Source organism: Fukomys damarensis, unplaced genomic scaffold, assembly GCF_012274545.1.
Source record: "Fukomys damarensis isolate Sample0158 unplaced genomic scaffold, DMR_v1.0_HiC HiC_scaffold_9, whole genome shotgun sequence".
Lineage (NCBI taxonomy): Eukaryota > Metazoa > Chordata > Mammalia > Rodentia > Bathyergidae > Fukomys > Fukomys damarensis.
Genome location: NW_022900921.1, coordinates 41,716,423 through 41,742,595, shown reverse-complemented (window position 1 = coordinate 41,742,595; position 26,173 = coordinate 41,716,423). Strand labels below are relative to the sequence as shown.

Below are 26,173 nucleotides of genomic sequence, written 5' to 3'. Positions count from 1 at the left end.
AGGCCAGCCTAAACTACATAGTGAGACCCTGTCTCAAAAAACCAACCAACTAGGGCCAGGGTTTTAGCTCAGTGGTGCCGCTGCCTGCCTTGCAAGTGCAAAGTCCCGAGTTCAATCCCTGGTACCCACCCAGCACACCACCCCAACAAAAAAAAGAAAGAAAAAAGTAACCCTACAAAGTATCACAAATACTCCAAGATTTTTCCTTCACAATTTTCCCAGGTTGGGGTCTTACTGTGTTGTAGAGACTGACCTCCACCTCCCATTCAATCCTCCTGCCTCAGTCTCCCATGTAGCTAAGATTACAAGCTGCCACCACATCTAGCTCAATTTTTCTATTTTTTTTTTTTTTAAAGAAGGTAGACTTTATTCAAAATGAGCCATGGATAGGCATAGAAAGTGCTGCAAGGGAGTCTTACAGTCCCACAGGGATTGGACTCAACTACAAGTGATTTGAAATCAAGACCCAAACAATGTATACAGGTCATGTTTGGTTTTACTCTACAGGAGTTCCCTATACTCTATAGGTGTTCCCTTTACTCTATAGATGTTTTTTTCCCCCTCTCTACCCCTTGTAATTTATTTGCAGAAACCTGGACTATAGTTTCTGACAAAGTCCCATACTCTGACTTGCTGCAGTTGTTCCTAGGAACTCTTGGTTTGAATCTAGTCTAGCAAAGTCACTAAAGTTCTCACAAAACTACCCTGTGCCAGAGCTGGGTGTAGTGGTGCATGCCTGTAATCTCAGCACTCAGGAAGCTGAGGCAGGAGATCACCACAAGTTTGAGGCCAGCCCAGGCTACACAGTGAAACCCTGTCTTTAAAAAAAAAAAACAAAACTGGGCCAGGCATGGGGTTGCACGCCTGTGATCCCAGCACTCAGGAGGCTGAGGCAGGAGGATCGCTGTGAGTTCGAGACCAGCCTGGGCTATAGAGTGAATTCCAGGGCAGTCTCAACTACATAGTGAGACCCTGTCTCAAAAAACAAAAATAAATAAATAAAATAAAACAAGCTACCTGTCCCTATGATTCTGTGAGGAGAGGATCTCCCATTTGCCAGGCTCTCCATATATATTACCTCTAATACCTCACTAGGTATTTACCTTTTTTTTGTTTGTTACCTTTTCTTTCCGGTAGATGTAACCAAAGAACACCCCCAGAGTGACACCACCAAGTGACAGAACCAGTGCCCTAAGTCCAGTTAGCCCAGCCCTGAGCCCATCCTTTCACCTGTTCCTGGTGGTCCCAATCACTGCATTGGTGGCTGTCAATCATTTTATTCTGAGGGGAACAGTGCTGGGGATGGACACCAGGGCCTCACCTATGCTAAGGACAACTCCACCTGTGAGCTACAGCTCCCAGCCCCAGTGTACTTGTTACTAATGTAAGCACTGTGCACTGGTTGTACACTCTGAGTGGGTCACAAGCTCATAGGAACAGACAGCTATTTCCAAACAAGTCCCCTTACCTACCCAAAAATATGGAAGAGAAACAAGACTGCCCATTAATGGGAGGAGCGAATGCCCAGCTGGTCTTTATTGGAAAAGACTTCACAGCACATTCCAAGTGAGTCCGTGCAGGGGCTCAGTGGGCGAGCTGGTGGGGCACCAACTTGTAATGGGTTCCACAGCTGGGGCACCGTTGAGCCTCGCCTTTGTGCAGCCAGAACCAAATGACAGCACTATTGTCCTCTTCACCTAAAAGGACAGAAGGTAGCTGAACAGCATCCAGGGAGAAAGGGAGACTTTCAACATTAATCTCTTTGTGATACCTTTGAGACAGAAATCAAGGGTCAGGGATTTAGCTCAGCAGTTCCACTGCCTGCTTCCATCCTCGGTACAATAAAAAAAATAAATCCAAGATGGAGACAAAAATCAAACTATGGCTGATTTCTTAAGAGCCTGAGCTCTTCTTAGCTGAACAGCATCCAGGGAGAAAGGGAGACTTTCAACATTAATCTCTTTGTGATACCTTTGAGACAGAAATCAAGGGTCAGGGATTTAGCTCAGCAGTTCCACTGCCTGCTTCCATCCTCGGTACAATAAAAAAAATAAATCCAAGATGGAGACAAAAATCAAACTATGGCTGATTTCTTAAGAGCCTGAGCTCTTCTTTTGCATCCCCAGCCCTTCTTCTCTCTCAGATCAAATGAGGGCCCTGCGTTTGGAAGTAAGCTAACCTCACATCAGGATTCTGTAAATTCTAACAATTCCCTTGCCTACACATAGAATCTCAAGGGGTGTCCATATAGGTATTTATCTCTTGGTGCCTAAAACAGTGCCTAGCATAAAGATAATAAAGTCACTATTACCTGGACAAATATTCTTTTCATAATACACTTTCAATGAGCCAGGCTTGATGCTATTGCATGCCTCTTTCCAATAAGGATGACAGTCATGCAACACGAGGCTTGAGACTGCCAGAACCCTTGGGCAATTTATTTGTATATCTATATTCTTTAAATACTGTCTCTCTCACACACACAAGATTGGTAGCACTTTATAAGCATCTCATACAGTAAGCTTTATTAAACAAATGCATGAGAAAGTAGAAATGAAGTACTTACAGATGCAGCCCACTATTCTCTTGTTGGTGATGGACGGGACTAAGTTAGGGTCTTCCTTGGTGCCTGAAGCACCCTTTGGGGGTAGTATATTGTAAGGGTCCTGAAATAAAACAAGCATTGAGCCAGGATGCCAAGTTACCCCAGTCCCTGGAGAGGCACAGGGGGCTGGCCCTACAAGCAAACAAATGCTCCCAGGGAGACTCTGCAATCCCATCCAAGATCAGGGCTCTCCTGTGATCACAGAAGGGGGTTTCTCCTCACCAGTCCCTTCCGGGCAGCCAGCATGATCTCCCTTTCCAGGCCAGTCGCCTGCTCATCATCAGTGGGGATACCACCTAAAAGAACATACATGAATTAATGTCCAAGGTTACATCAAGATTTAAAAAACTACATACTGAAATGATCAGGATGGAAAAGGTCACACACAGACTTCTGCTTAAGCTTCTATAGGCGCACGAGCACTTCAAGGCAACCCATCTCATGGCCCCCAAGGACCTGAGTCACAAGGCCCCAAAGTGGCAACACTCGTGGAAGGTTCTCTTCTCCAATCACTAAGGCCAATGTCTTGATATCTAAAAGCAGGTCGATCATGGCTTGAAGTGAGCGAGGGATGTAAGAAACGCCCGAACCTCCCATCCCGCTGGAGCTTCCTGGACCCCCAAGGTCACCGCACAGCCTTTACTAAAGACTCTTTCGCCGCAGCGTCAGTTTGGTGAGAGGCAGTAGCGAAGCCTATAATTACAAGGAGACGCCATAGAGCCTGGGGCCCCGGAACCCTGGGATAGTCATGGGACCCCACGAAAGCTGCAAGGCCGCCCCCTTTGGTACCTCCGCACCAACCACTCCAGGGAGCAACAAAACGCCGGACCCTGGCACGCCCGCCAAGCGAGTACCTCCAGAAGCCATGGAGCGGACGGCAGCCGCTACCCTGGAGCCGCGGGCCCTGAGGGCCTGCGCGGCCAGAGCCCCAGCTCCGCGTAGTAACCTTGAAGCCATCACACCCGCAACAACTAACGCTACTTCCGGGAGAAAGGCGGGACTTCCGGAGAGGGTTTTTTGTTGTTTTTTTTTTTTTTTTTTTTTTTTTTTTTTTTTTTTTTTTTTTTTTTTTTTTTTTTTTTTTTTTTTTTTTTTTCCCCCCTGTCTCTCGCTCTCTCTCCCTCTTTGGTCCGCCTTTCGCTTCCTCTCCACCCTGGGCCCCCAACCCACGTGATTTGCTTAGTGGGCGGTGCTGCGAAGTCTCTGCTTGTTCCGGCTCCGGGGTCTGAGTTTTTGGGGCTCGTCAAGCGTCTTAACTAGGGTCCTGGGATTGTGGGTCGTCTCTTTCTGTCCCTGGAACTCAGTATCCTAGTTCGTTGGAGTTCCTTTTTGTCTGGCCTGGCAGCTGTGTTCACTAAACGTAGAAGCTGCTAATGGACGTCAAATCCGCTTCTGGTCCAGAAGACCACTGTGCCGATTGTCAGGCGTGTTTATAGCGAAGATGGTTTTCTGGCATTGCCTGAGCCATCGCGAACTTGTAGCTTCAGCCTACCAAAGCAGAATTTGAACAGGAAGCCTGTTCCTCGCATTGGGGAGGCTGAGGCAGCAGTGTCGTCGCGAGTTCCAGCCTGCCTAAACTGCGGCAGTCCTAGCGTCAGTGCCCTGTTACAGTTGTTCCAGACGGTGGCCGCCCCTGCCAGAGCGAGGCACGTGGGCCCCCTCCCAGGACCAGAGCCCTTGGTGATATCCGGTACTGGAGAGGTTGTACTCCGAGAGGCCGGTAACCAAGGACCATTTAGGAGGAGGAGCAGGTAGGGAGTTAGTATTTGGCCAGAAAACTTCCATGGCTCCTGGCACCCCACAGGTACAGCGTGGAAATTTCTTGGCGGGGCAGGCACTTGAGAACCCTCTGTCAACTCCAGGCACGTTGTGATTGTCAGTACATCCCTGAAATGGACTCAGCCAAGAAATGTCTGTTTTTCTTCCGGATTAAGAATTCCTTTTATTATGCTGTCATTGTTAAACATCATTGCCTTGCAGAGGCCTGACATAGATTCAGGAGCATCGAGTGACTTTTAGTAAGTCTACTAGTTGGGCCGGGGATTTAGCTCAGCAAGGACCCGAGTTCAATCCCCGATACAAATATGTCTACTAGTTGGATAGAACATACAGGTCAATTTATAGGGCTTCTCCTGGTCCAGTGAGGTCAATTTGAGGCACACTGGAGAGGATCGAAGCTCCCCATATGCAGGTTACGACATCTTCAGAAGGCCCTGGTTGGGAGCACATGCTCTCTATTCTGAAGCCAGGGAGGTCTTCTTCCTTGTTGCAGGTAGCTTTTGCTGAGTGTGGCTTTCACTGTTTCTCCTTCCTTACCCTTACTCAGCCCCTCCAAATTAAGCTGGAAAAAGTGTTCCCCAGAGATCAACAGTGTATTTGTTTAACTGTGGGTAGGCATTTGTGGGGGGAAAGACTCTTGGTCTGGGAAAATAGCTAGCTCATTTTTTTTTCTCTCTTTTTGACCACCATGTTCTCATTAAGATCCCTGTATGTAATCCAGGCTGGCCTTGAACTCAGTATCCAAGGCTGGCCACGAACTCATGGCAATCCTCCTGCCTCAGCCTCCTAAGTGATGGTATTACAGGCATTACGACCATAACCCGGCTCGACACACAATCTTTGGAAAAAGGACTTGATCAAGACTGGAGTCTTGCCTTAGATTACCACCTTCTTGGAGATGCACACCAGCATATTCAAGGCTCTAACTAAACCTGCGGCAAAAAATGCTGTTAAATTTACCTGTGGTTTAAGCCCGAGTTTTCCTACCTTAACCAGAAAACCTCTCCGGATGAACATCTATAACCTGCCCCACAGCAGACAAATGGGACACCAAATCTGACATGTTCAGATTCCCCTCTGCCTCTCTGTGAGGCAGTGAATCCTGGAATGTAAAGTGGAACTCCTGCTCTTCCTCACTGCGTAGGAAAAGTTCTCAGGCCTTGCTCAGATTGTGTGGGCAGAAGCTGCCGGGAGTTAGGGCCGCCCTCCGGGCGTAGCCACCGCCTCTCGGCTCCCCCCCCCAATCGGGAAGCGGCTCCCGCAAGTTCAGCTTTGGCAACTTTCGGCCTCTCCAGTCATTGCCTTCACCAAAACAATGCACTTATTACAGACTGTTAGTTTTCACTTTATAGGAAAATTTTTAGTTGTCAGAATAAATACACTGTGCAATAAGGCAAACGACACACACACGAAAGGGAACGTAGGGTGAGGTTTATTCTTTTATTTTCCTTTCTCCAGGCCAGGATTTCTCAGCCTCAGAACAACTAACATCTTGGACCTGGAAATTCCAAGCGGGAGAGGCAGTGAGGCTGCCCCGCCTGCGTTTAGGGAATAGTAGCACTGTCACCTGCTCGCCCCTGTGTGACTGAAAATGTGGCACACACCTGTAATCCCTGTACTACGGAGGCTGAGGCAGGAGAATCACTGTGAGAGGCCAGCCTGGGCTACATAGTGAGTTCAAGGCCACCTGAACTGCAGAGTGAGACCCTATCTCAAAAAACAAAAATTGAGGGACAAAGATTTAGCTCAGGGTGTCGCCACCTGCCTCCAGTTTGATCCCTGGTACCAAAAACAAAACAGAAAACAAAAAATTGAAATTTGTGGGGCCAGGGATTTAGCTCAGTGCTTCTGGCATCTGCCTCATAAGCACAAGGGCCTGAGTTTGATCCCTGGTACCAAAAAAAAAAAAAAGAGAGAGAAAAGAAAAAGAAATTTGTGTACAGAATAAAAATACAACTTAATTTTTTTACTTAACTAATTTTGAACATCCCTGCAAATCAAAACAGATCTGACTTCATATAATTGCTGCATGATATTTCGTACTATGAATGTACTGTCCTGTACCAAGCATTTCCCCTTGACAAATACTTAGATTTTTACTTTTTTGCCTCTCAAGTAATGCTGCAGTGCACTTCTGTGTATGTATAGGTTTTATTTCTGAGGAATCTGGTCAAAGGTAGGTATGTTAAACATTTTCATTTTTGTTTTTGTTTTGTTTTGAGACAGGGCCTCACTTTGTATTCTAGACTGGCCTTAAACTCACAGCCACCCTCCTGCCTCAGCCTCCTGAGTGCTGGAATTATAGGCATGCACCACCATGCACAGCATTTTATTGATTTTTATTGAATATTAGGAAACTTATATTGAGTCCTTTCCATGGGCCAAGGCTGTTCACTTTTCAATAGTGAGTCAACCACCTTCACTCTGTTGCAGGGTGTGGGGGGGTTACCAGTGAGGAAGGGAGCAGGAACTGAGCATGCCCGTGACAATGGGGACAGTGTTCCAGGCTGGTCACTCTGCTTTCTCCCTCCACAGGGGTGGTGATCTTGTTTGGGGCAGAGGCCACATGGTTTGAAGGAATGGGATCAAAAAAGGGTCTCCATCTGCATTTCTGTGGCCCAAGGAGTAGTTCAATGGGTGGCCCAGGCTGGGCCAGGCTGTCACTCCAGCAGGAGGGGCCTGCAAGGACAGTGTGGGTCTGGGCCCCTCTGGACACCCAGAGCAGAGACACAAGGGACCTGGGACCCTCGGGAGACAGAGACGTGGACACCACAGGTTCGAAAAGGGTCACCTGCCAGCATTGTCAATGTGGGGTCAGCGCTGGGTAGCTCCCAGGACTCAGCTAAGGCATCTCAGGCAAAGCCTCTTGCATTTTAAAAAATAAAAGTCTTCCATGGGCAGTGAGGCAGCCAGTCCCCTGAACCACAGAGAGAGGTGAGCCAGGACCTGTTCTGGGGGTGCAGGTGGGGACCCTGACCACCCTGAGCATGTCAGGGGTGGCCTTGGTGAGGGCCATTCTCAGGAGCTCCTGCAGTGAGCCCAGTTGGCACCTAGAGGGTACAGGAGGTCCCTGCCCAGCCACTGAGCTTGGGAAAAGGGCAGAGGATGGGCATGAAGGGACAAGAGACCATCAGGGACACTGCTGTCTGGGACAACCCCCTGGTCACAGGGTTCAGCCCCGATGTCAGTGGCTCAGTTCCTCCCTCACTGGTATCCACTGCACTCAACCATTTGTCCTCTTGTATTTTCCTTCCCAGCGAGTTGGCACTGTGAAGAGACACCAGGGCAGGCAGTGACTGGGCTGAGCCCTGAAGCTTTTCTTATACCCCGCCTGCCCATCTTGAGTTTCAGCCTATCTTCTCCTCCTCTGCTCTAGCTCTTCCCTCCTGCCTTCAAGGAATTGGGCCCTGCAGGCCTCTCCCGGCCCAGCAGCGATGTCCTGGGGCCCGTTTTCTGACACTATCACAAATCCACGTTTTTCAAAAAAGTTTAAACCAAGCATGGTGGTAGAGGCCTGTAATCCCAGCTCTCAGGAGGCCGATGCAGGAGGATCACTTCAAATTTAAGGCTAGCCTGGGTTACATAGTTTCAGGCCTGCCTGGACTATGTAGGAGAACCTGTTAGCTCACAGGGCCAGATGTTGGAGACTGTGGAGCAGGTTCTGTTTGGCTTTGGTGAGGACCTCTTGATGGATGGGATTATTACAGGCAGCTAAATTAGATAAAAATTAATAGATGGGAAGACAGGGATAGGCCCTTGGAGATGCAGAAAATGAGAACATTTCAGAACTGTGACTGGAGGCACATTTGAGGTAGGCCAGGCCCCCAATGTGGAGATGCAATGGCCAGGCCTGAAGGCCTCCCTAAGAGACAAACAGCAACTTGAGATTCTACTATAATCAGCACTGGGTCAAGTCCAGGCAGACATCAGATGACCAGAACATCTGGACTCATCCCTTTCCAAAAATGCTTCATTCTATGTTAGAAGTTACAGATAAGCTGACGTTCACAATGCTCCTTGCTGTGTATCCTTGCTGCGTGCCTCGTGTACCTATTGGATCCACATCAGCTGAGCAACTGTTGTCCTATTGGTTGATGGTATGTGACTCCCATTGTTTCCACCTTGTGATTTTGCTCTATAAAATACTCTTGGAGAATAGGAAGAAAAGGTCCAAAGGGGAAGAGGGGAAGGAATAATTATGAGAAAAAGAAAAAACAAAAACAAAGTCTTTGCAAATAGGGGTGGAGGAATTGAAGGAAGGGCAGGGGAATGGGGAAAAAATAAGAACCAAGATATATCATGTAAAGGTACAAATTCCCAAAGATGAATGTCATCATATTGTACACCTAAAATGAACCAATAAACTCAATGAAAAAAATTCTTGGAGAAATAGCATCTGTAGAAACCCCTTCGGGTCCCCTCCTGTCTCCCAGGAACTTTCTCTTAATAAATCTTTCCTACTCCTGTGGGGCGTGGTAGTTCACACGTGTAATCTCAGCACTCAGGAGGCTGAGGCAAGAGTATTGCTACAAGTATGAGGCCAGCCTGGGCTACATCATGATTCAAGGCTGTCCTGAGCTACATAGTGAGACCCTGTCTCAAAAAACCAAAATAAAAAGAAATTTAGAAACCTTTCCTACTCTTAACCTCCTTTGTGCTTTGGAATTAATTCTTTGGTATTCAGGGTACATGAACTTGGCACATCTGATATCCAACAACTTGGGATTTGAGTGATGGACACTCACCAGAAAAAGGTGATATGGGGATGAGGAAGCTTGGATAGGGGCCAGCCTTACTTTTTTTTTTTTTTAATTTTATTGTTATGAGTTCATCTTTGCAGTATCCAATGATCACTTCCTCATGGGGAGTTGGTACATGTGCTTAACACATCCTAATTCTTCTTATGTCTCCTTCTCCCTCCATCTTTTGGTCCCCTTCCCTTTTGAAAAAGATCTATCGCCTTACTTTCTATTATCTGTCTGGTATTTTTCTTTTCTCTTGGTCCTGGGGATCGAACTCTGGACCTTGCACTTGTGAGGCAAGCGGTGGCACCACTGATTTTTAACTAAATCCCCTGCCCTTCTTGTATTTTGCACTTTATTTATACTTTGGGTTTCTCGCATAAGATAAACCATGTGATATTTAATCCTTGTGCCTTTATTTCACTTAACGTTAATGGTCTCAGGTGCAGGTATTTTCCTACAAATGATTCAAGTTTGTCCTCATGGCGGAGCAGTGCTCCATTGCGTGTAAACACATTTTCTTGATCCATTCATCTGTTGATGGACATTTAGGCCGCTTCTGAGGTTTAATTTTTATGAGTTGTGCTGCTGTGAGTATGAGCGTGCATGGATCACTGTAACATGATGCCTTTAGCTCTTTTGGGAAGAATCCTAGAAGAGGAACATCTGGGTCAAATGGAATCTCTAGTGTTTTTTTGTTTTTGTTTTAGGAAAAGAAAATACTGATCTACATAGCAGTTGCACCAGTTTCCATAGTCTCTGTCCTGGGAGAAATACCTCCCTCTGTGAGATCCCCCTCAGTTCTCCCAAGGCTGAGTCCCTCGGCAACCTACTGCCAGGCCCTATACTGAAAGGCCCACAACCTCCTGACGGTACCACCCCGGAGGCCAGGCTTCCCATGTGTGTGCCGGTAAGGGAAAGGCTACATCCCGGCCACAGCACTGCAGTCTAGGTCTCCCTCTGGCCAGCGCTGCTCTCTCAGTTCTTGGTCTTCCTCCCACTTCCTTTCCGTAACTACCTCCTTCGAAACCACTTACTGAGGGCCTCACCCAACCCTCCTTCTTGTTTGTTTGAGACAGGGTCTCACTATGCAGCCCAGGCTGGCCTAGAACTCACAGCAATCCTCCTACCTCAGCCTCCTGAGTTCTGGGATTACAGGTATGCACCACCGCTTCTGGCTCTGAAAGGGTTATTCTCACATGGGTCATTATTCTTTTTCCCCTGGGGATGGCTCTGTCTCTATTTTTTGTTTGCTTGTTTTTTGAGACAGGGTCTCACTATGTAGTTGAGACTGACCTGGAACTCACTATGTAGCCCAGGCTGGTTTTGAACTCACTGCGATCCTCCTGCCTCAGCTTCCCGAGTGCTGGGATGACAGGCATGCGCCACCATGCCCAGCTGGGCTTTAACCTTGGCAAGGTCCTACCGTCAGACCAAGGATCCGGCTCACATCTTCTTCCACGTGCCCTTGGCGCACATGCCTGTGTCATCAGTAAGCCCTAGTTCCAGGTTGTGGCCCGGGTCACGGTCACTGAGCCACGGCGGCCTCCAGGGGGCGCAAGACGCGCGCAGCGTGGGGGTGCACGTGGTCGAGCAGCGTGGGGATGCACGTGGTAGTGCACGTGACCTGCCACGTGGGCCAAACGGCGCAGCTGTGGCTGCGGCGCAGCTGGGGCGCTGAGGGTGGGAGAGGCTCTAGCGCTGCGATTTCTGAGCTCGGCAGGCCGCTGGTGGTCTAGTGGTCCGGTTGGCGCATCCCGCCCGCCTCCTGCCGTTTCCCTCCCTGCTGCAGGCTGCCAGGCTCAGGCTTCGAGTGCCCCTCGGGCCCTGGGTTCCGGTACAGGTGAGAAACCAAAGGCGGAGGAACCTCGGGCTGTGGGTGGGTGGTGGTTCCACTTTCATGGACTCTGGTTTGGTTTGGTTTTTTGAGAGGATCTTACTGTGTTGATCAGGCTGGTCTCGAACTCACGGGGAGCCTCCTGCCTCAGCCTTCCGCATGCTGGGATGACAGGTGTGCGCCACCATACCTGGCTTGTTCATGGACTGTAGGGTCCGCAGTGTGCGTGGATTTCCCTCCGAGCCTGGCCCAAGCCAGGCAGGGCCACCCTCCTGGCATGCCGAGGCCCAGGCTTCCTTCAGCCTGTGGTAGCGGTGGCCTGCGGTGGTCCCCGGGACACACGGGGAGCTGCCATTTCTTTGTCCCCAGTCCCGCCCCGTGTGACGCATGTTCGGTTCTGACATCGGGAGTGCTCTATTTTGCTTTGAGGGTACCCTCCCTCCCATTCCCTGTTATTTGTTCTGCACATCCCCAGCGGGTCCTGCTGCTCAGAGCCGCTGCCCTCACTGGCCTTCCTCTGTGGGTAGAAAACCAGGCGCTGGGATCCAACCGCCCACGAAGCAGGGCTCACAGAAACAAACAGGGCGGCGTCTGACCCCAGGTTTCCCAGATTACTCGGCCTTGCAGCTGCACTTCAAGAGCAGCTCATTTTGCTGGGAGCCAGGGAAGTGGAAAAACAGTGATGGCCAAAGCAAGGTGACACTGGCCTGGGAGGTGGCTCCATGGCAGAGTGCTTAGCTGTGCGCGCGAGGCACTGGGTCCTGTGTCCAGCACTGCACACACACACGTGCACACACAGATGGGCACACACGCACTCAGTGTTCACAGGTTTCTTCTGAAAAGAGTGAGTGAGGTGGGGGGAGCACAGGCTGGATGTTGGCTTAGGGGGGAGAAGGGGGGAAGGAGGGGGAGGAGGAAGTGAGGATCATGGGCTGGGGACACAGCTCAGCAATAGAGCACTTGCCCAGCACACGTTAGGCTCTGGGTTCAATCCTGGTGCCACCACAACAAACAAAAAGCCGGTGGAGAAGTGATAAGGCTGTTTACTCTGCCTCCCCCATGACTGCAAAGCCCTGTGTTCTCCGTGTGGCACTTGGCCTAGGACACTTAGGACATGTCAGACTAACTCCCTGCTTCTAGGGTGCATTTTTTTCTCCTGAGACAGTGTCTCGATATGCAGTTCAGGCTGACCTTGAACTCACTGTGTAGCCCAGGCAGGCCTGGAACTCCTGGCAGTCCTGCTGCCAGTCCTCCTGCCTCAGCCTCCCAAGTGCTGAACCTGTTTGCACCTTTGGATTCAAAGCTGAAGCTATCAAAGTTGGATCCTGTTTGTTTAATCTGTTTTGCCAACCCTCCATTTTGATTGGAGAATTTGGCCATTTACGTTTGAATGACTTCTTGACAATGAGGTTTCTGCAGCTTTGCTCTGTTTTCTGTGTCTCACATCTCTTTTGTTCTTCCCGCACTTTCTTTTGTGTTTATTTTACTTTTCTGTTACTGGGGACTGAACTCCAGACCTTGCACTTTCGAGGTAGGCAGCAGAACCACTGAGCTAAATCCCTGGCCCTTTGTGTTTGTTTATTTTGTGTGTGTGTGTGTGTGTGTGTGTGTGTGTGTGTGTGTGTGTTTAAAATGTGTTGTTTTCATAGCTCATTTCCTTTTCCAGATATTTTTATTTTCACAGTGGTTATTATAAATTACATCTTACATGTATAATAAGTGAGTCATTACTGGTTTAGTTTCAGTAGTGTACAAAAGCCTCCTTGACAACTCCGCCTCTCCCTTTAGATTTTGTCACAAATTATATCTTTGTACATTGCATATCTGTTAATATGGTTGTTTAATTATTACTTTGTGTGTCTATATTTCATGGGTTTTTTTGTTTTGTTTTGTTTTGTTTGCCTTTTGTCACAAGGTCTTGCTAAGTTGCCCAGACTGGCTTGAGATTTGTGACCCTTCTGCCTCAGCCTTGCAGGTATCTGGAGTTCCAGATATGCACCGTTGCACCTGTCGGTTATTGTTAGTTTTACTTATTTATTTATTTATTTATTTTCTTTGAGACAGTGTCTGGCTGTGTTGTCTAGGCTGGCTGCAGACCCCTTAGCTCAAGCATCCTCCTGCCTCAGCCTCCTGAGTGCTGGGATTCTAGGAATACGCCACCATTCCCCGATAGAAATAAAGCATTTTAGGTTCTGGAGGCAGTTCGTGTCCTCACACCCATGCCTACAGTTGGCAGGGCACATCTTTATTTGCTGATCACTTAGTTGTTACTGAGTCGTGTGTCACAAGTCCATGCTGTTTGTCACAGTTTGCTTTCCCAGCCTCAGCTCTGTGTGTTGGCAACCCATCTGTCCTCTGTGTTGCTGTTGATCCCAGCCTGGGCCTGACTTGCAGAGATGGCCTTGTGTGTAGCATGGTCCACCCTGGCTGGGACAGAGGCTGGTTATGCTGACAGAGGCTGACTGGGCTTGTCCCTGGGTCCCTGTGATGCCACGGAAATTCACAGATCTCTCTGCACGTCCCCTCTCTGTGCTGGTGCCTGGGACATGGCAGGGATCAGGTGGCCATGCCCACTCCTTGTCAGCAAACAGCCTTCTGGGATGACACCAACCCAGCAAGACTAGTGAAATAGCTTGGAACACAATTTTTCTGCTGGACCTACTATCTTCTAGCACTCTGGGAGGCTGAGGCAGGAGGATTGCAAGTTTGAGCCCAACCTGGACAACTTGTGAGATCCTGTTTCAAAATACAAAATAAAGCCGGGCATGGTGGTGCAGGCCTGTTATCCCAGCACTGGGGAGGCTGAGGCAGGAGGATCGCTGTGAGTTCAAGACTGGCCTGGGCTACATAGTGAGTTCCAAGTCAGTCTCAACTACATAGTGAGACCCTGTCTCAAAAAAACAAACAAACAAAAAAATCAAAATCAAAATACAAAATAAAAAAGGGTGGGATGTTGTTCAGTGTCCCACTGGTGGTGGTAGCTGACCAGATCCCAGAAGCTGTGCCTGCTCTCACCTGGGGAGAAGTTAGGTGTTCCTCACCTGCATGAGGCAGCCCCCACCTGGAAATCCCAAGTTGTCCTTTCCTCCCCTGGTATCTCCTGTTGTCTGGGACAGCAGCAGGCAGATGGGGGCACCATAGCACTATGTCCTGTCCACAGGGATCTCAGCAGTCACCATCAGCCCAGAGCCGCAGATTCCAGGTCTGCTGCCCTGACCCTGTGGAGCCTGCAATGGATACATCCGGGGACCTATTCCCCAGCAACTGGAGCCCACCGCCTGTCGATTTCCTTAGTCCCTGGCCTCTGCAGGCCCGAGAGACGACACTGGCCAAGGGGTTGGAGCCACAGCCCACGGATGTGGACCCAAAGGAGGGCCTGGCTTCCCTGGAGGAGCCAAGTTGCAGCAGGGCCAGCCCAAGCCAGCTGGTGGCCATCCCAGAGCCCAGCACAAACACCTCGGTGAGCCCCACCACCTTGGCCCCACCCCAACTGTCCCCCTGCAGCCACCCAGACCATTCTCCTGGCCTTGTGCCCCACCCTTGGGCCATAACTCTCGCTGTTTCTGCTCCTAACAGGTTGCCCCGGGGTGGCCCCCAATTCAGTGTCACTTCTGTGCAGGGTCCCTCTAGGCCTTCACATCCGATGTTGGCATTGAGGTGACTGAGTCCAGGCTGGGCTGGCATGGAGACTCAGGCTGACCCTGGTGACCCAGTGACCAGGTTCCCCGCATGGACACATCAAGGATGAACCTCATGTCGGGGATCTACTCTTGGGGACAGATGAAAAACTCCAACATCCAAGGATCCAGAAATGGATTCTAAGAATAGGGCTTCGGAGCAGGCCATGGCCGTGCATACTTGTGACCCAGTACTCTGGAGGCAATGGCAGAAGAATCACTGAGTTTGAGGCCAGCTTGTGGCGACAAAGGGAATTCGAGGCCAGCATAGTGAGACGCTATCAAAAATATGAGTAATAATAAATAAGTAAATAAAATATAAAGCACCAGAGCAATGTTCACCAGAGTCCCAAGGAACTTCGAGGAGGAACTGGGTGACTGGGGTGGAAGTGCGGGAGAAAACTTGGGTCTCACTATGTAGCCCAGGCTGGCCTCCAACTTGTGGCAGTCCTCCTGCTTCAGCCTCCCAGGTGCTGGGATCACCGCCCAGCGACAAAGGGCTTATTTTAGGCTAAACCTTTCCTTTTCCTGCTTCTCTAATTTCAAATTCCTCTCTCTTCCCCACTTCCTGTGTCTCCAGTGCAGCCCCAGGGGCTCCAAGAACTACATCAACTCCTTAGATTCCTTACTGCAGGAGAAGAGGTGAGCAGAGTCTGCCGTGCGTTCATTTCTTTGGGGATTTCAGCAATTTTAGAGCTATGTGACTTCCTTTGTGTATGCCCAGCTTTCCTCCACCTGTGTGCAAATTGCTGTTAAGCCAGAGGAGGTGGTGTCTCCATGAGGCAGGGAGCTTCAGGTTGCAAGGTGACAGAGTGGTCACCCTGGCCCTCTCCTCCTGGGCTCCATGCTGCCTGCTGCATGCAGAGTCATGCGGTTCAGCTGGAGGGACCCAGCCTCCCTATGGGCACAAGGCACCAGCCTCTGCTGCCAGCCTATTTCCTACCTACCCTGGCACTGCAGTGCTGACCTGGCGGGGGAAGCCAGTCTGGTGTACAAGTCAAGTTACTCCTCAACCCAGCAGCTTCTGGAGGTGCAAATTCAGTTGACTGATCTGAACCTCGAGCCCTCAGGGCCCAGGGGATGCTACCTGGCCTTTAATGCCCATGAGCAGTTTGGCACACACCGGGGACCCTTTGGGTGGAAACACAGGCCCCTGCTGCCCACAGCAGGCTCTGCACACTGCACAGTAGCTGGAGACAGCTGTGTCCGAGCCAGGGTCGCCTTGGATGACCATGTACATTGCTCACACAACCCAGATCCATTGGGTCCCCAGCATCATCTGTCCTTTACAAGTGGCTGAGTGTGCGCAGTGCAGCCTGGTGTCCACATGGGGGCAGTAGACACCTGGGGACAGACTGGGTTCCATCCCTGGACAGCCTGGCCCTCTGCACATCTTCTTCCTTCTGCCTCCCTCTCTGCACCACACCCCTCCTTCAGATCTTCTCTTTCTTTTTTCTTCTTTCCCTAGTACTGGGGGATCAAACCCCAGCCTTTTTTTTTGAGGAAGAATCTTGCTGAGTTGCCCAGGCTGGGCACTAATCTGGAGAGTACTGTTGTTTGACTTCTTCCTTCCCAAGTGTGTTTTCTCCCCTCTAGACTAGAAGGTGGGGTGGGGCAGCGGCCTGTTGCTCTGCTGTGCATTTGGCAGATACTGGGAAATGTCAGGAACCATCCTGGCGGGCTGCAGCTGCAGGCCTTCATCTCTCCTAACAAGTAGGTCCTAGCTGATTTGCTCCTCAGGAGGCTGCTGCCTCCCTGTGTCTCACAGCAGGGACAGCAAGCTGTCTGCTGTCTATTTCCCCAGGGCTGGGGATCAAACCCAGCACCTCCTGTGTGCTAGGCAAGTGCTCTAGCTTTGAGCTCTCCAACAGCCCTGGGTTCTCTTTTTCTGAGGACACTAATCTATCTGTCTATCCCCCTATGAGCCAGTTTTGCTTGAATTACCTCCTTGCTCCTTACACAGCTACACTGGGGCTGGAATGGTGGTGCAGTTCTTGGTCTGAAGGTCAAAAAAGCTCCCAGACTTTTCTCACCCTTGCAGGATGAGAGGGGCTTTGGAGAATGGAGACAGGCAGAGAGGACAGGCCATGCCGCTGGGCTGGCAGGGACAGGAGCGCTCAGGGCTAGGGCAAATGGGACACAGCCAAAGGTGTGGCTGGGGTGTGCCAGGGGACCAAGGCTGCGACCTCAGGAGCACATGGGGAGCGGGGAAGTGTTGAGCAGGCAGAGACGTGTTTGCCATGGTGGAGGAAGAATGGGAGGCACAGGGGAGAGAGGAGCAGGGCTCATCCTGGGAACACCCCATGGCTGTGTGTCTGGATGTCAGGGGCACTGGCATCTTGTGCAAAAAGGTGAGCAGACCTGCACAGGTGGCATCTGAAGGGCTCACTGAGCTGGAGCCACCAGGTCAGTAGCCACTGGATGCTTTGAGAACAAGGCAGAGCCTGGGCTGCAAGCGGGATATTGGGAACCTGCAGGCCAGTGGGCACAGCCAGGGCTCAACCTGGCAGGGACAGGGCTGGGGAGACCCCAGGGCTTCTCCCAACCTGTAGGAGGACAGGGGCTTGGTACCCACATAGTATCTGCAGGACACAGAGGGCAAAGAGAACAAGCGGAGAGGAGACTCTGACTATTCGTGGCTGGGGAATGCAGCTGTGACAGAGGTGCCAGGGTGTTTGGGTATGGCCTCCCTTAGGTGCCAGGATGTTTGGGCGCAGCCTCCCCTGGAGGACACCCAGGCATGGCCTCTACAGATGCCAGGTCACCCAGGTGCAGCTGGGCCCCAGGGAGCAGAAGGCCAGGCCCAAGCCTGGGTGTGCTAAAATAGGAGTGAATGCCAATTGGGTGCATGTAATCTCATCTCCTTGGAAGGCTGAGGCACAAGTATCATAGGTTCAAGGCCAGCCTGGGCATCTTAGTAGATTCTGTCTCAAAATAATAAACATGAAAAGGGCTGGGATGTAGCTCAGTGGCAGACGTGTGCCAGGCCCTGGGATACCGTTGTGCATGGAGCTTTCTGTTGATGTCTGCCTTACTTGGGGAGCCAGCACCCTCCATGCCAGGCACCCCTTGCTGTCCCCCAAACAATGCAGGGGGCCCAGGGAATGGGCCTACTTCTTCCCTGGCCATGCCATGAGGTCTCGGCAGCCTGGTGACTGGCTCTTGTGTCGCCACAGGGAACAGGCCCCAGAGCAGGAGCTAGAGAGGCTGCTGCTGCAGGACTCCCACGATCTCCGATGCTTGGAAGACAGTGAGGATGAAGACACACTACTCACGCCCGAGCACAGGTGAGGGGTGGGGGCCCAGCCAGCAGTTTGTGTACATTTATGAGTTGGGTATGGTGTAACCCCTGCACTCTGGAGGCTGAGACCAATCTGGGATACTCAGAGTTCAAGGTCAGCCTGACCTGCATAGTGAGACCTTGTCTCAAAAAAGCAAAGAAAGGAAGAAAGAGAAGGAGGGGAATGGAAAGGAGGAAAGTAGGGCAGGGGAGAGGAGAGGAGGGAGAAGAAAAGAAGGAAAGGAAAGTTGCCTCTTCCTACAGCCACATTCACTTGCAGATTCAGGGAACACCCAGCCGATGATGGCCCATCGGCCTTCAGGGTCTGGACTGGCCTTTGAGAATGCAGTGATCATAAAATATAGCCCAGTTATCTGCCTAAATTCACAGAATCAGACCTCTTGGGAAAGTAACCAGTCTGAAAACTGCTTCTTCAGGGAGATTACAGCCACATGCAGCGTTCATCCTCCCCATCCGGGCAGAGAAGGTAGCTGCCTAAGCGCCATCATCTGACTGGGGCTCTGCTGGCCTGGATTTAAGTGGGCTATTGGGAGGGAGGTCTGGATTCATCTGGTCCACAGGGCCGAAGAGGTATTGGGCCACAGTTGAAACTTTGTTTTTTGAGACAGTCTAACGATGTAGTCCAGGCTGGCCTTGAACTTGCAGCAGTCCTCTGGCCTCAGCCTCCTGAGAGCTAGGATTACAGGCGAGCACCACCACACCTGGCATCAGTTCATCTTTGGGTTACACTTTTCCGTCTGCCTTGATTCTTGAGAGCTGCTGTGATAGCACTGTGGACGAGGGTTGTGAGCAAGGCAGTCTCCCAGGTTGCAGATGGCCAATATCGTGTGTCCGCGTGTGTCAGGAGGAGGGTGATAGAGCTCTATGTATAACACTGCTGCTCACAATGATCCTGACCTTGTTACCTGCTTACCTCCAAATCTTCCACGTCAGGGATTAGGATCCCAACTTGGGAATTCTCGGGGACACAGACGCACAGCCCACGGACCCCCTCCACCCTTGTATCCCTCAGTCCCTTCCCTCGCCCTTCACCCCTTTCAGTTGCCAGCTGGTAGTTTTCCTGGTCCCTCTGACTGACCAGCTCCAAATCAGGGACGCCATGCCCTCTCCTTGGGTTTAATGGAGTTGTTAGAGCAGCTCACAGAACTTGGGGAAACATTTCTCATGTTTGCAGGTTTGTTACAGCGCTGTCAGGAAGGATTCTGATGGAGAAATTCATGGGTTGAGGGAAGGGGCTTCTGCCCCCTCTCCAGGCACTGCCTATGCTGGGTGCTCTGTCATCAGGGTGCTCTGAGCCCTGTCCTGGGTTTTTCTGGAACCTCCCTATGAAAACAGGATTGTGAGAGCCTGGTTGGGTGGCTGTCTGGTCACTGCTTCCTGGGCCCTCTGGATGTGTTTTTTCTTGTGAGTGTGGGGCCAAACTCCCTGGATAGGGTTTTAGGCCTGTTCTCAGCTGTCCTAGACCAGGTACACCATAGGAGTATCTAGAGGCATCATAGGAAGGTTATGGGGGTTCTTTAGGGGAAAGAAATTCTGGTTTCCACGACCTGTACTGTGGGGACAGCTGCAAGGCAAAAGTCCAAAAATAGCAGTACACAGTGGTGTATAGCTGTAATCCCAACACTTGGCAGGCTAAGGTAGGAGGATTGCTGTGAGTTCGAGGCCAGGGTGAGTTCAAGGTCAGCCTGGACTACATAGTGAGACCCGGTTTCAAAAGAAAGAATTGTTTTGGGAAGTCCTAGGGCCTAGATGGGGCAGGTGGGCTGTGAGGCAAGGCAGAAGTTGCTGTGTGCTGGTGACATTTAAAGCTCTGAGATAGGATGAGCACCCGGGTGCAGAGTGCAGAGGGAGCTGTGCAGGGGTCTGAATTCCCTGAGGGAACAGATCCCATGGTCCCATGCTGGCAGGCGGGAGGCAGGTGTGCAGGCCATGTATCTCCAGCAGGAAAAAGCTGGGCTGGAACTGTGGAGGGAAGTGGGGTTGGGTGGGTGGCTGGGTGGTTTCCTCCTGTCGGTCTCCATTCATGGAGGAAGTAGCAGCATGTTCACAGGGGATGGGATGCTTCAGTGGATGATGAGGAAGAGGGAGGTCTTTGGGAGGGAGCCCTGTACTCAAGAGGGCCTGAGGTCACAGCCGCAGGACCCAGCTGGGCAGCTGTCCAGGTGTGGCTTTCTCTGTGAGCTTTGAGCTTGAGTGTGTGATTTGGCTTGGGGATTACTTGAGGCAAGGTCCTGCTATGTAGTTTAGACTGGCCTCAAACTCACTATGTATCCCAAGCTGTCCTCAAAATCACTACAATCCTCCTGCCTCAGCCTCCCAAGTGCTGGGATCACAGGTGTGCGCCACCATGCCAGCTTTTGACTATGTGGTTGACTGTGCGTGTTGAATGATCCCATGGCCCCATTTCTAGGATTCCCCAAGTTATTCACCACATTTTGGTTGCCCAGAAATGGTTGTGAGCCACACCTGGCTAGCTGCTCACCCTTTTCTCAAGTTTTTCTGCTAATTGTCTTGGCCTAGATCAGAATACTTTCTGTACAGTTTTTGGGTAGATAATAAGTGTTTAGGCCCTGGGCTGATTAGGCTGACACCGTGATGGACTGTGAGGTTGTGGGGCGACCACTCCCAACCAGCGGTCAGGGGCTGATCCTGGCCTGAGGTGGGGGGCACTGTCACAGAAGGGGTGGAGTATGGCCTGGCTTAGGGGACCCCACCTCTTGACTGTTCCCTATCTGTGATGGCCCCAGGCTCAGTTCTACAGCTGGAACAGCCAGTTATGCATGAGGCAGCCAGGCCCAATAAGAGGCACCCTCAGGTCCGCCTCCCTAAGACAGTTTAGGGATGCTTATGGGATAAAGGGTCATGGTGGCCCGAGGCATAGGGAAAAGCAAAGTCACTGGAATCTGCCTCGCGCGTGATCTTCCTGACCTTTTGCGGAGACACATCCAGGAAGTGGCGGGGCGAACATCTCCTGAGTGCCAAACTGTGGCTCTTTGCCATCAAAATGTCACATGGTGGACACTTTGGCTTCCCAGGTGGAGGGTCAGTGTCTTCCACTGCTCTGAGACAGACACAGGCAGCCTCCATGTCCCCGAGAAAAGACACCATAGCCACAGGGGTTTGATCTGCACAAAGCTACTGGAGGACACAGGTGGGCTGAATGTCACTTTGAACTGGTGACAAATGCAAGGAGGGCAGAATGAGTGGCCCTGCACTGATGCCAGCTTCCTCTTGGTCCTGTCCGGACTGTGAAGGTTGGGACAAGATTGGACCAAAAGAACTGTGCACATACTTGGAGCACAGGGCATGTGCTTCACAGTCCCCCATGGGACCCCAGGAGGACAGCACCTGCCTTCCAAGGGCAGGTGGAAGGCAGGTGTGCAGGTCAAGTGTCTCCAGCGAGCTGGGCCAGTGGCGTCCCTCGCACCTTGTCTCCCAGTGGAGATTCAAGACTTTGGCTTCCAGGTTCTGCACTCTCTGGGGTGGAGAGCCTGGGCAGGCAAATCACTGTGGCAAGAATTCCTGCTGCCCATTTAGGACTCTGGAGGTCCTGGAAGGGGTTGGAGGTTTCAAAATCACTCCCATGGAGGGGTGTGGTGCTGTGAGGTCCCCTGGAGAGCAGAGGGCTTCCTGCCCTGAGCCCAGCGCTGCCCTTCTAGGCACATGATAGTTCCCAGTGGGCTCTGAGAAAGCCTCTTTGACAGCAGCTACTTTGAGGTGGCTGTTTTGATGTTGGGTGGTTTTGAAGGGACTGTTCAACCTTACAATCATCTCTGAACAGAGCCGGAGTTGGCAGGGCTGGGACAGAGTCTGAGGGGTCATGTGGTGGTGGGCAAGGTGGCACTGTCCACTAGACATGCCCTCCTAAAATTGTCACAACCGGATGATTTAGACAGAACCCTGATTATCCGGAGCAGAGCTCCTGTCATTCCCTAAGAATTGGCTTGCATCTCTAAGGGATGACAAAGGATTGGGAATTTAGCTCTGTGGTGCTGCCGCTGGCCTTAAAGGGATGACATCCTAAATTCTCTTTTTCTTAAAATTAAAAGACCTTTGTGCACTGGAGCTGGGGGGTGCAGGGAGGGAGAGGCAGATATTTAAACCACAGCATGATCCTTTATTCCCATCTCAGACTCACAGGAAGTCCACAATTAGATGGGGGAATAGTCGGCTCACAGTTACCAGTAATGCACATGCATTATGGGGAACACCACAAAAGTCCCTTTGAGGGACATTTTTGTGGACAGGGCTAGGACCCCTTCATAAATGAGGTTAGTTTGTTCTTATGGATGTTTAATAATTCCATTTATTTTAACTGTAAAAGCAGCCTAAGAAGCAGCCTAACAGATGCTTGCAAAACTCTTAATGACAGAGACATGAACAAAATAGAAAATTATTTTACCATTTGTGGTGGCAGTTTCCAAGCTATTGCCAAAGGCCTGCAGGAATGGATCATCCTTGTTTGTTTGCTTGTTTTTCAGTGCTGGGGATTAGACTCAGGACCTTCACACTAAGCTACATCCCCAGCCTTTTTGAAATTTTTTATGTTGAGACAGTCTTGTTAAATCACTGAATTGCCCAAGTTGGGCTTGAACTTGTGATCCCCCTGCCTCAGCCTCCCAGATTGCTAGATTATAGGCATGCACTCTCATGCTCCCCCAGCACCTTCCTGGTTTTCGTCCTCAGGACAGCTCTGTGATGCAGGTGGGGCCTCCCCTTGCATCCCTTGCCAGAAAGCAAGACAGTGTCTCATGGCTGGTGGGCCTCTTCTAGGGCCAGCGCTCCTGTTCCTGGTGCTGATGGGCCCACAAACTGTTCTTCCTATGGTTTTCTGTTTTACTGGGCCTGGAGCAAGAAGAGGAGGCAGTGTCCACAGCTTGTTTTGTTTTGCTATTGTTGTTAATGCATGCACTTGTTTTGTTTTGGTTTGGTGTTTTTGAGACAGAGTCTCATTGTGTAGCCCAGGCTGTCCTCAAACTCACAATCCACCTGCCTCATCCTCCCAAGATTTCAGGCATGTGCTCCCATGCTGGACTTATTAAATGGGTATTAGGTTGCTACATCATCTAGCAGAGCATAGTTACATGATGTAAACATGAAGTTACATGAAGGAAATGTCTGTTCTTCCCCTCCCCTTATCCTCACTCTGTCTCCTGGGCATGACCCTCAATCCTAGCTGGGTCTCTCATTTGTGTGTGTTGTTGTGTGTACTGAAAGATACTTGTGTGTGTGTGTGTCCACATGTTGAGCTGTCCCCTCTTATCCATGGCTCCATTTTTCTAGCTACCCACATTTGAACCACTGTCAGAAAATATTAAATGGAAGACCCCAAAGCTTAGCAGTCAGTGGTTTTAAACTGCAGCCCTATGGTGCACAGTGGCTGGCTCCATCTCTGCTGGATATGAGTCGCCCCTAAAGCAGCACGTGGGCTCTGTGTATGCCATCTGTACATTAGTCACTCTGGAGTCTCAGGTTGATCATCATTGTCAAGAGCTGTGTCCAGATAACCCTGGTGTGCACAGAGCAGGGCGCACAATTCAGCTCTGCCTGAGAAGTGCGAAGCACTTCCCGTGAGTGAAAAGGAATATTCTCACCTCAGTATGGAAGGAAAGAAATCCGTGAGTGGTTGCCAAGATCTATAGAAGAACAAATCTGTGAATCTGTGAGGAAGGAAAAGGAAATAACTCTGGTTTTGCTGTTGCAGCCGGCTGCGATCTGTTCCTAGTTATCCAAGAGACATGGTATAAGGTGCGAGTGTCCTCTATTCCAGGCATCTATGGTGGGGCTGGAACGCACCCCTCTGGATTAGGGGGAACAACTCGCACACACGTGTGTTCCCTCACACACACACACACACACACGGACACAGACATACAATGTTCTGCCATCTGCTAGATGTTAGTACAGTGCCCAGGTGTCCCTGTCAGATATAGCTCATTCTCAGGGTTGTTTTGTTTTGTTTTTGGTGTTTTGAGACTGAGTCTCACTATATAGTTCAGGCTGGCTTCGAACTCGAGGCAGTCCTCCTGCCTCAGCCTCCTGGGTGCTGGGATTACAGATGTGAGCTACCATCATCAACTCCAGATTCATTTTTAACCACCTTCCTTGCCCTGTCCCTATTTCAGTGCACCATGATAGCACTGGTAAGGATGTCTTCTCCTTGTTCCTTCCCTGTCCATGTGCCAGCTCAGATCTGCTCTGATCTGAGATCTGTGTCTCAGCAGGCTCCCTGGGTGGTCCCTGGGAGCACAGGACGGCTGGCCTGGAGGGAGCACCCAGCTTCTGCACTGGCACTGAGCCTCTGCTGCTGTCTGTGCTTCCAGCCATGCCCATGCCACCTCTCAACCGGCACACTGTAGCCAGTCCCTCCTGCTCCCTGGCCCTCTCACCCTGCCCCTCTCACAGTGGGGCTCCTCTGTGCCTGGGTCTGCTCTGTGACTCAGGACACTGTGGGGATTTGTGTATGCTTTTCTTTGGTGGTCCAATCTTGACTTATCTGTTAGTGCCTGCCATTGAAAAGGTGCCATAATGGTTTGACCTGAACAGGGCCAGTGAGGGCAGCCCAGGGCCCTGAGCTAGTGCTCCCAGAGTGATCGGGGTGTATTGGCTGGTGTGGGCTTTCCCTCCATCAGTGGGTGGCGCAGTCTCCCAGGTCTATAAGGGGCACATCAGGGCAGGGTTCCAGGGCCTTCCCTGCTGGGACCCAGGTGGCCTCTGACCTGTTCCCTGCCCTTGCCTTGCCAGGCTGCTGGTGGAGAAGTTCACTGTGTCGCTGCAGGACATCCCACAGGTGCACCCCGGTGAGACTGTGTTCCTGCCCCGGCGCCGCCCGCTGCCCTGCTTCCTGGATGCCTCTCAGTTGAAGCCACACAGCACCCTGGAAGAGCTGTTCCTCAAGTGAGTGGGGAGGGCAGTGAGCCTGTCAAAGTAGGGACAAGGGCCACCCAAGTGAGGACATCAGAGCAGTGCTTGGGCAGATTAGGCTATGTCACCTCACAGGCTTGAGATGATATGGTCGTGCTTGTTTGTTACAAAGCTGACTAATTCAGCTGCGCAGACTGTAAAGAATCCTGAGTCCCAGCAGACAGCAGGTATGTGTCCCCACTGCTTTTTCCTCCCATCCCCTGGTTCCAGGGAACAGCTGAGTCAAACTCCTCACATATGGCCTGGGGTCACAAATCCTCAGACTCCAGGACCACTGTTAGGGCCTGGCTGGTCCCATCAGTCTGCAGTGGGGTGAGGCTGGAGTCTGTTTGCACCTTGTGCTTTCCTTTATCCATGGCCAGCTGTGGTCTGCACTATCTAATGGAGATTTCCAGAAATGAACAGTTCCAGACGGGCGTGGTGGCGCACGCCTGTAATCCCAATATTCAGGATTCTGAGGCAGGAGGATCTGTGAGTTGAGACCAGCCTGGGCTACAAAGTGAGTTCCAGAACCAGGTGCGGTGGTGCTCACCTCTAATCCCAGCACTCGGGAGGCTGAGGCAGGAGGATCACTGTAAATTTGAGACCAGCCTGGGCTACATGGGGAGTTCCTAGTCAGTCTCAACTACATAGTGAGACCCTGTCTCAAAAAACAAACAAACAACAGAAACGAACTGTTCCTGAGTTTTAAATCCTATACCATTTGGAGTCTTGTGGTGAAACCCCAGGCCACCCCACTCCTCCCTGCTGCCACTGTGGGAATCAGCCCTGCAGATCCACACAGTCTATGCTGTTTGTCACTTAGGAACTGGTTTAGTTCTCACATAGACCTCTGCATGTCACAGGGCCTGTGTCCCAATAACCCCCATTTACCTAAGTGGCTGAAGAACGAAAGTGACCTTATGCCAGGAATTCAGACTCACCAGGGAGAGGCTGTAAAGTACTACCTGACATGACAAAGCAGACACTCTTGACTTTCATGTCTATTCACAAAGTTGTAAAGAAGGAAAAAAAAATGTGCTAGTTTGTTGTCACATCCCAATCTGCAAAAATTTTAGTACAGAAACCAGACATGGTGGCACATGCCTATAATCCTAGCCCTTGGGAGGCTGAAGTGGGAGGATCACCACAGGTTTGAGGCCAGTTTGGGCTACATAGTGAGTTCAAGGCCAGCCTGAACTACATAGTTGAGACCCTGTCTCAAGAAAACAAAAAGGTCAAGGGGCCAGGGATTTGGCTCAGTGGTGCCACCACCTGTCTTGCAAGTGTAAGGGTCCTGAGTTCAATCCCAGATACAAAAAAAAAAAA

The 26,173-nt window shown here is 50.9% G+C and overlaps 2 protein-coding genes across 7 annotated transcripts in view; one reads left to right on the top strand and one right to left on the bottom strand.

Moving 5' to 3' along the window:
* Window positions 1–1,504: 1,504 nt before the first annotated feature.
* Window positions 1,505–3,613, bottom strand: LOC104871980 (cytochrome c oxidase subunit 5B, mitochondrial). Its single transcript, XM_010638095.3, has 4 exons — window positions 3,460–3,613; window positions 2,828–2,901; window positions 2,567–2,666; window positions 1,505–1,697 (listed from the first exon to the last, which is right to left on the bottom strand). The coding sequence occupies exons 1-4, from the start codon at window positions 3,560–3,562 to the stop codon at window positions 1,585–1,587; spliced, it is 390 nt and encodes a 129-aa protein (XP_010636397.1). The 5' UTR covers window positions 3,563–3,613; the 3' UTR covers window positions 1,505–1,584.
* A 724-nt stretch (window positions 3,614–4,337) lies between these two features.
* Fam178b (family with sequence similarity 178 member B) overlaps window positions 4,338–26,173 on the top strand; it is an 87,124-nt gene continuing 65,288 nt past the window's right edge. For 2 of the 6 annotated variants that reach the window (XM_010638098.2, XM_010638096.2), the window contains exons 1-5: window positions 10,742–10,969; window positions 14,124–14,423; window positions 15,221–15,282; window positions 17,817–17,927; window positions 24,686–24,838. In XM_010638098.2, the coding sequence (XP_010636400.1) occupies window positions 14,196–14,423; window positions 15,221–15,282; window positions 17,817–17,927; window positions 24,686–24,838 (554 nt within the window). In that variant the 5' untranslated portion in view covers window positions 10,742–10,969; window positions 14,124–14,195. Of the gene's footprint in view, window positions 4,357–10,739; window positions 10,970–14,123; window positions 14,424–15,220; window positions 15,283–17,816; window positions 17,928–24,685; window positions 24,839–26,173 lie in introns of those variants that run through there. The other 4 variants (XM_010638097.3, XM_010638099.2, XM_010638100.2 and 1 more) reach the window with 4 other exon arrangements.

What these genes read in the sequence shown, in the direction of transcription:
- LOC104871980 (XM_010638095.3), bottom strand. Translation starts at nt 3,562, where the DNA reads ATGGCTTCAAGGTTACTACGCGGAGCTGGGGCTCTGGCCGCGCAGGCC. An exon ending in CCGCTCCATGGCTTCTGGAG is followed by an intron (nt 2,902 to 3,459) that starts GTACTCGCTTGG and finishes ATGTTCTTTTAG; the next exon opens with GTGGTATCCCCACTGATGAT. An exon ending in TGGCTGCCCGGAAGGGACTG is followed by an intron (nt 2,667 to 2,827) that starts GTGAGGAGAAAC and finishes GTTTTATTTCAG; the next exon opens with GACCCTTACAATATACTACC.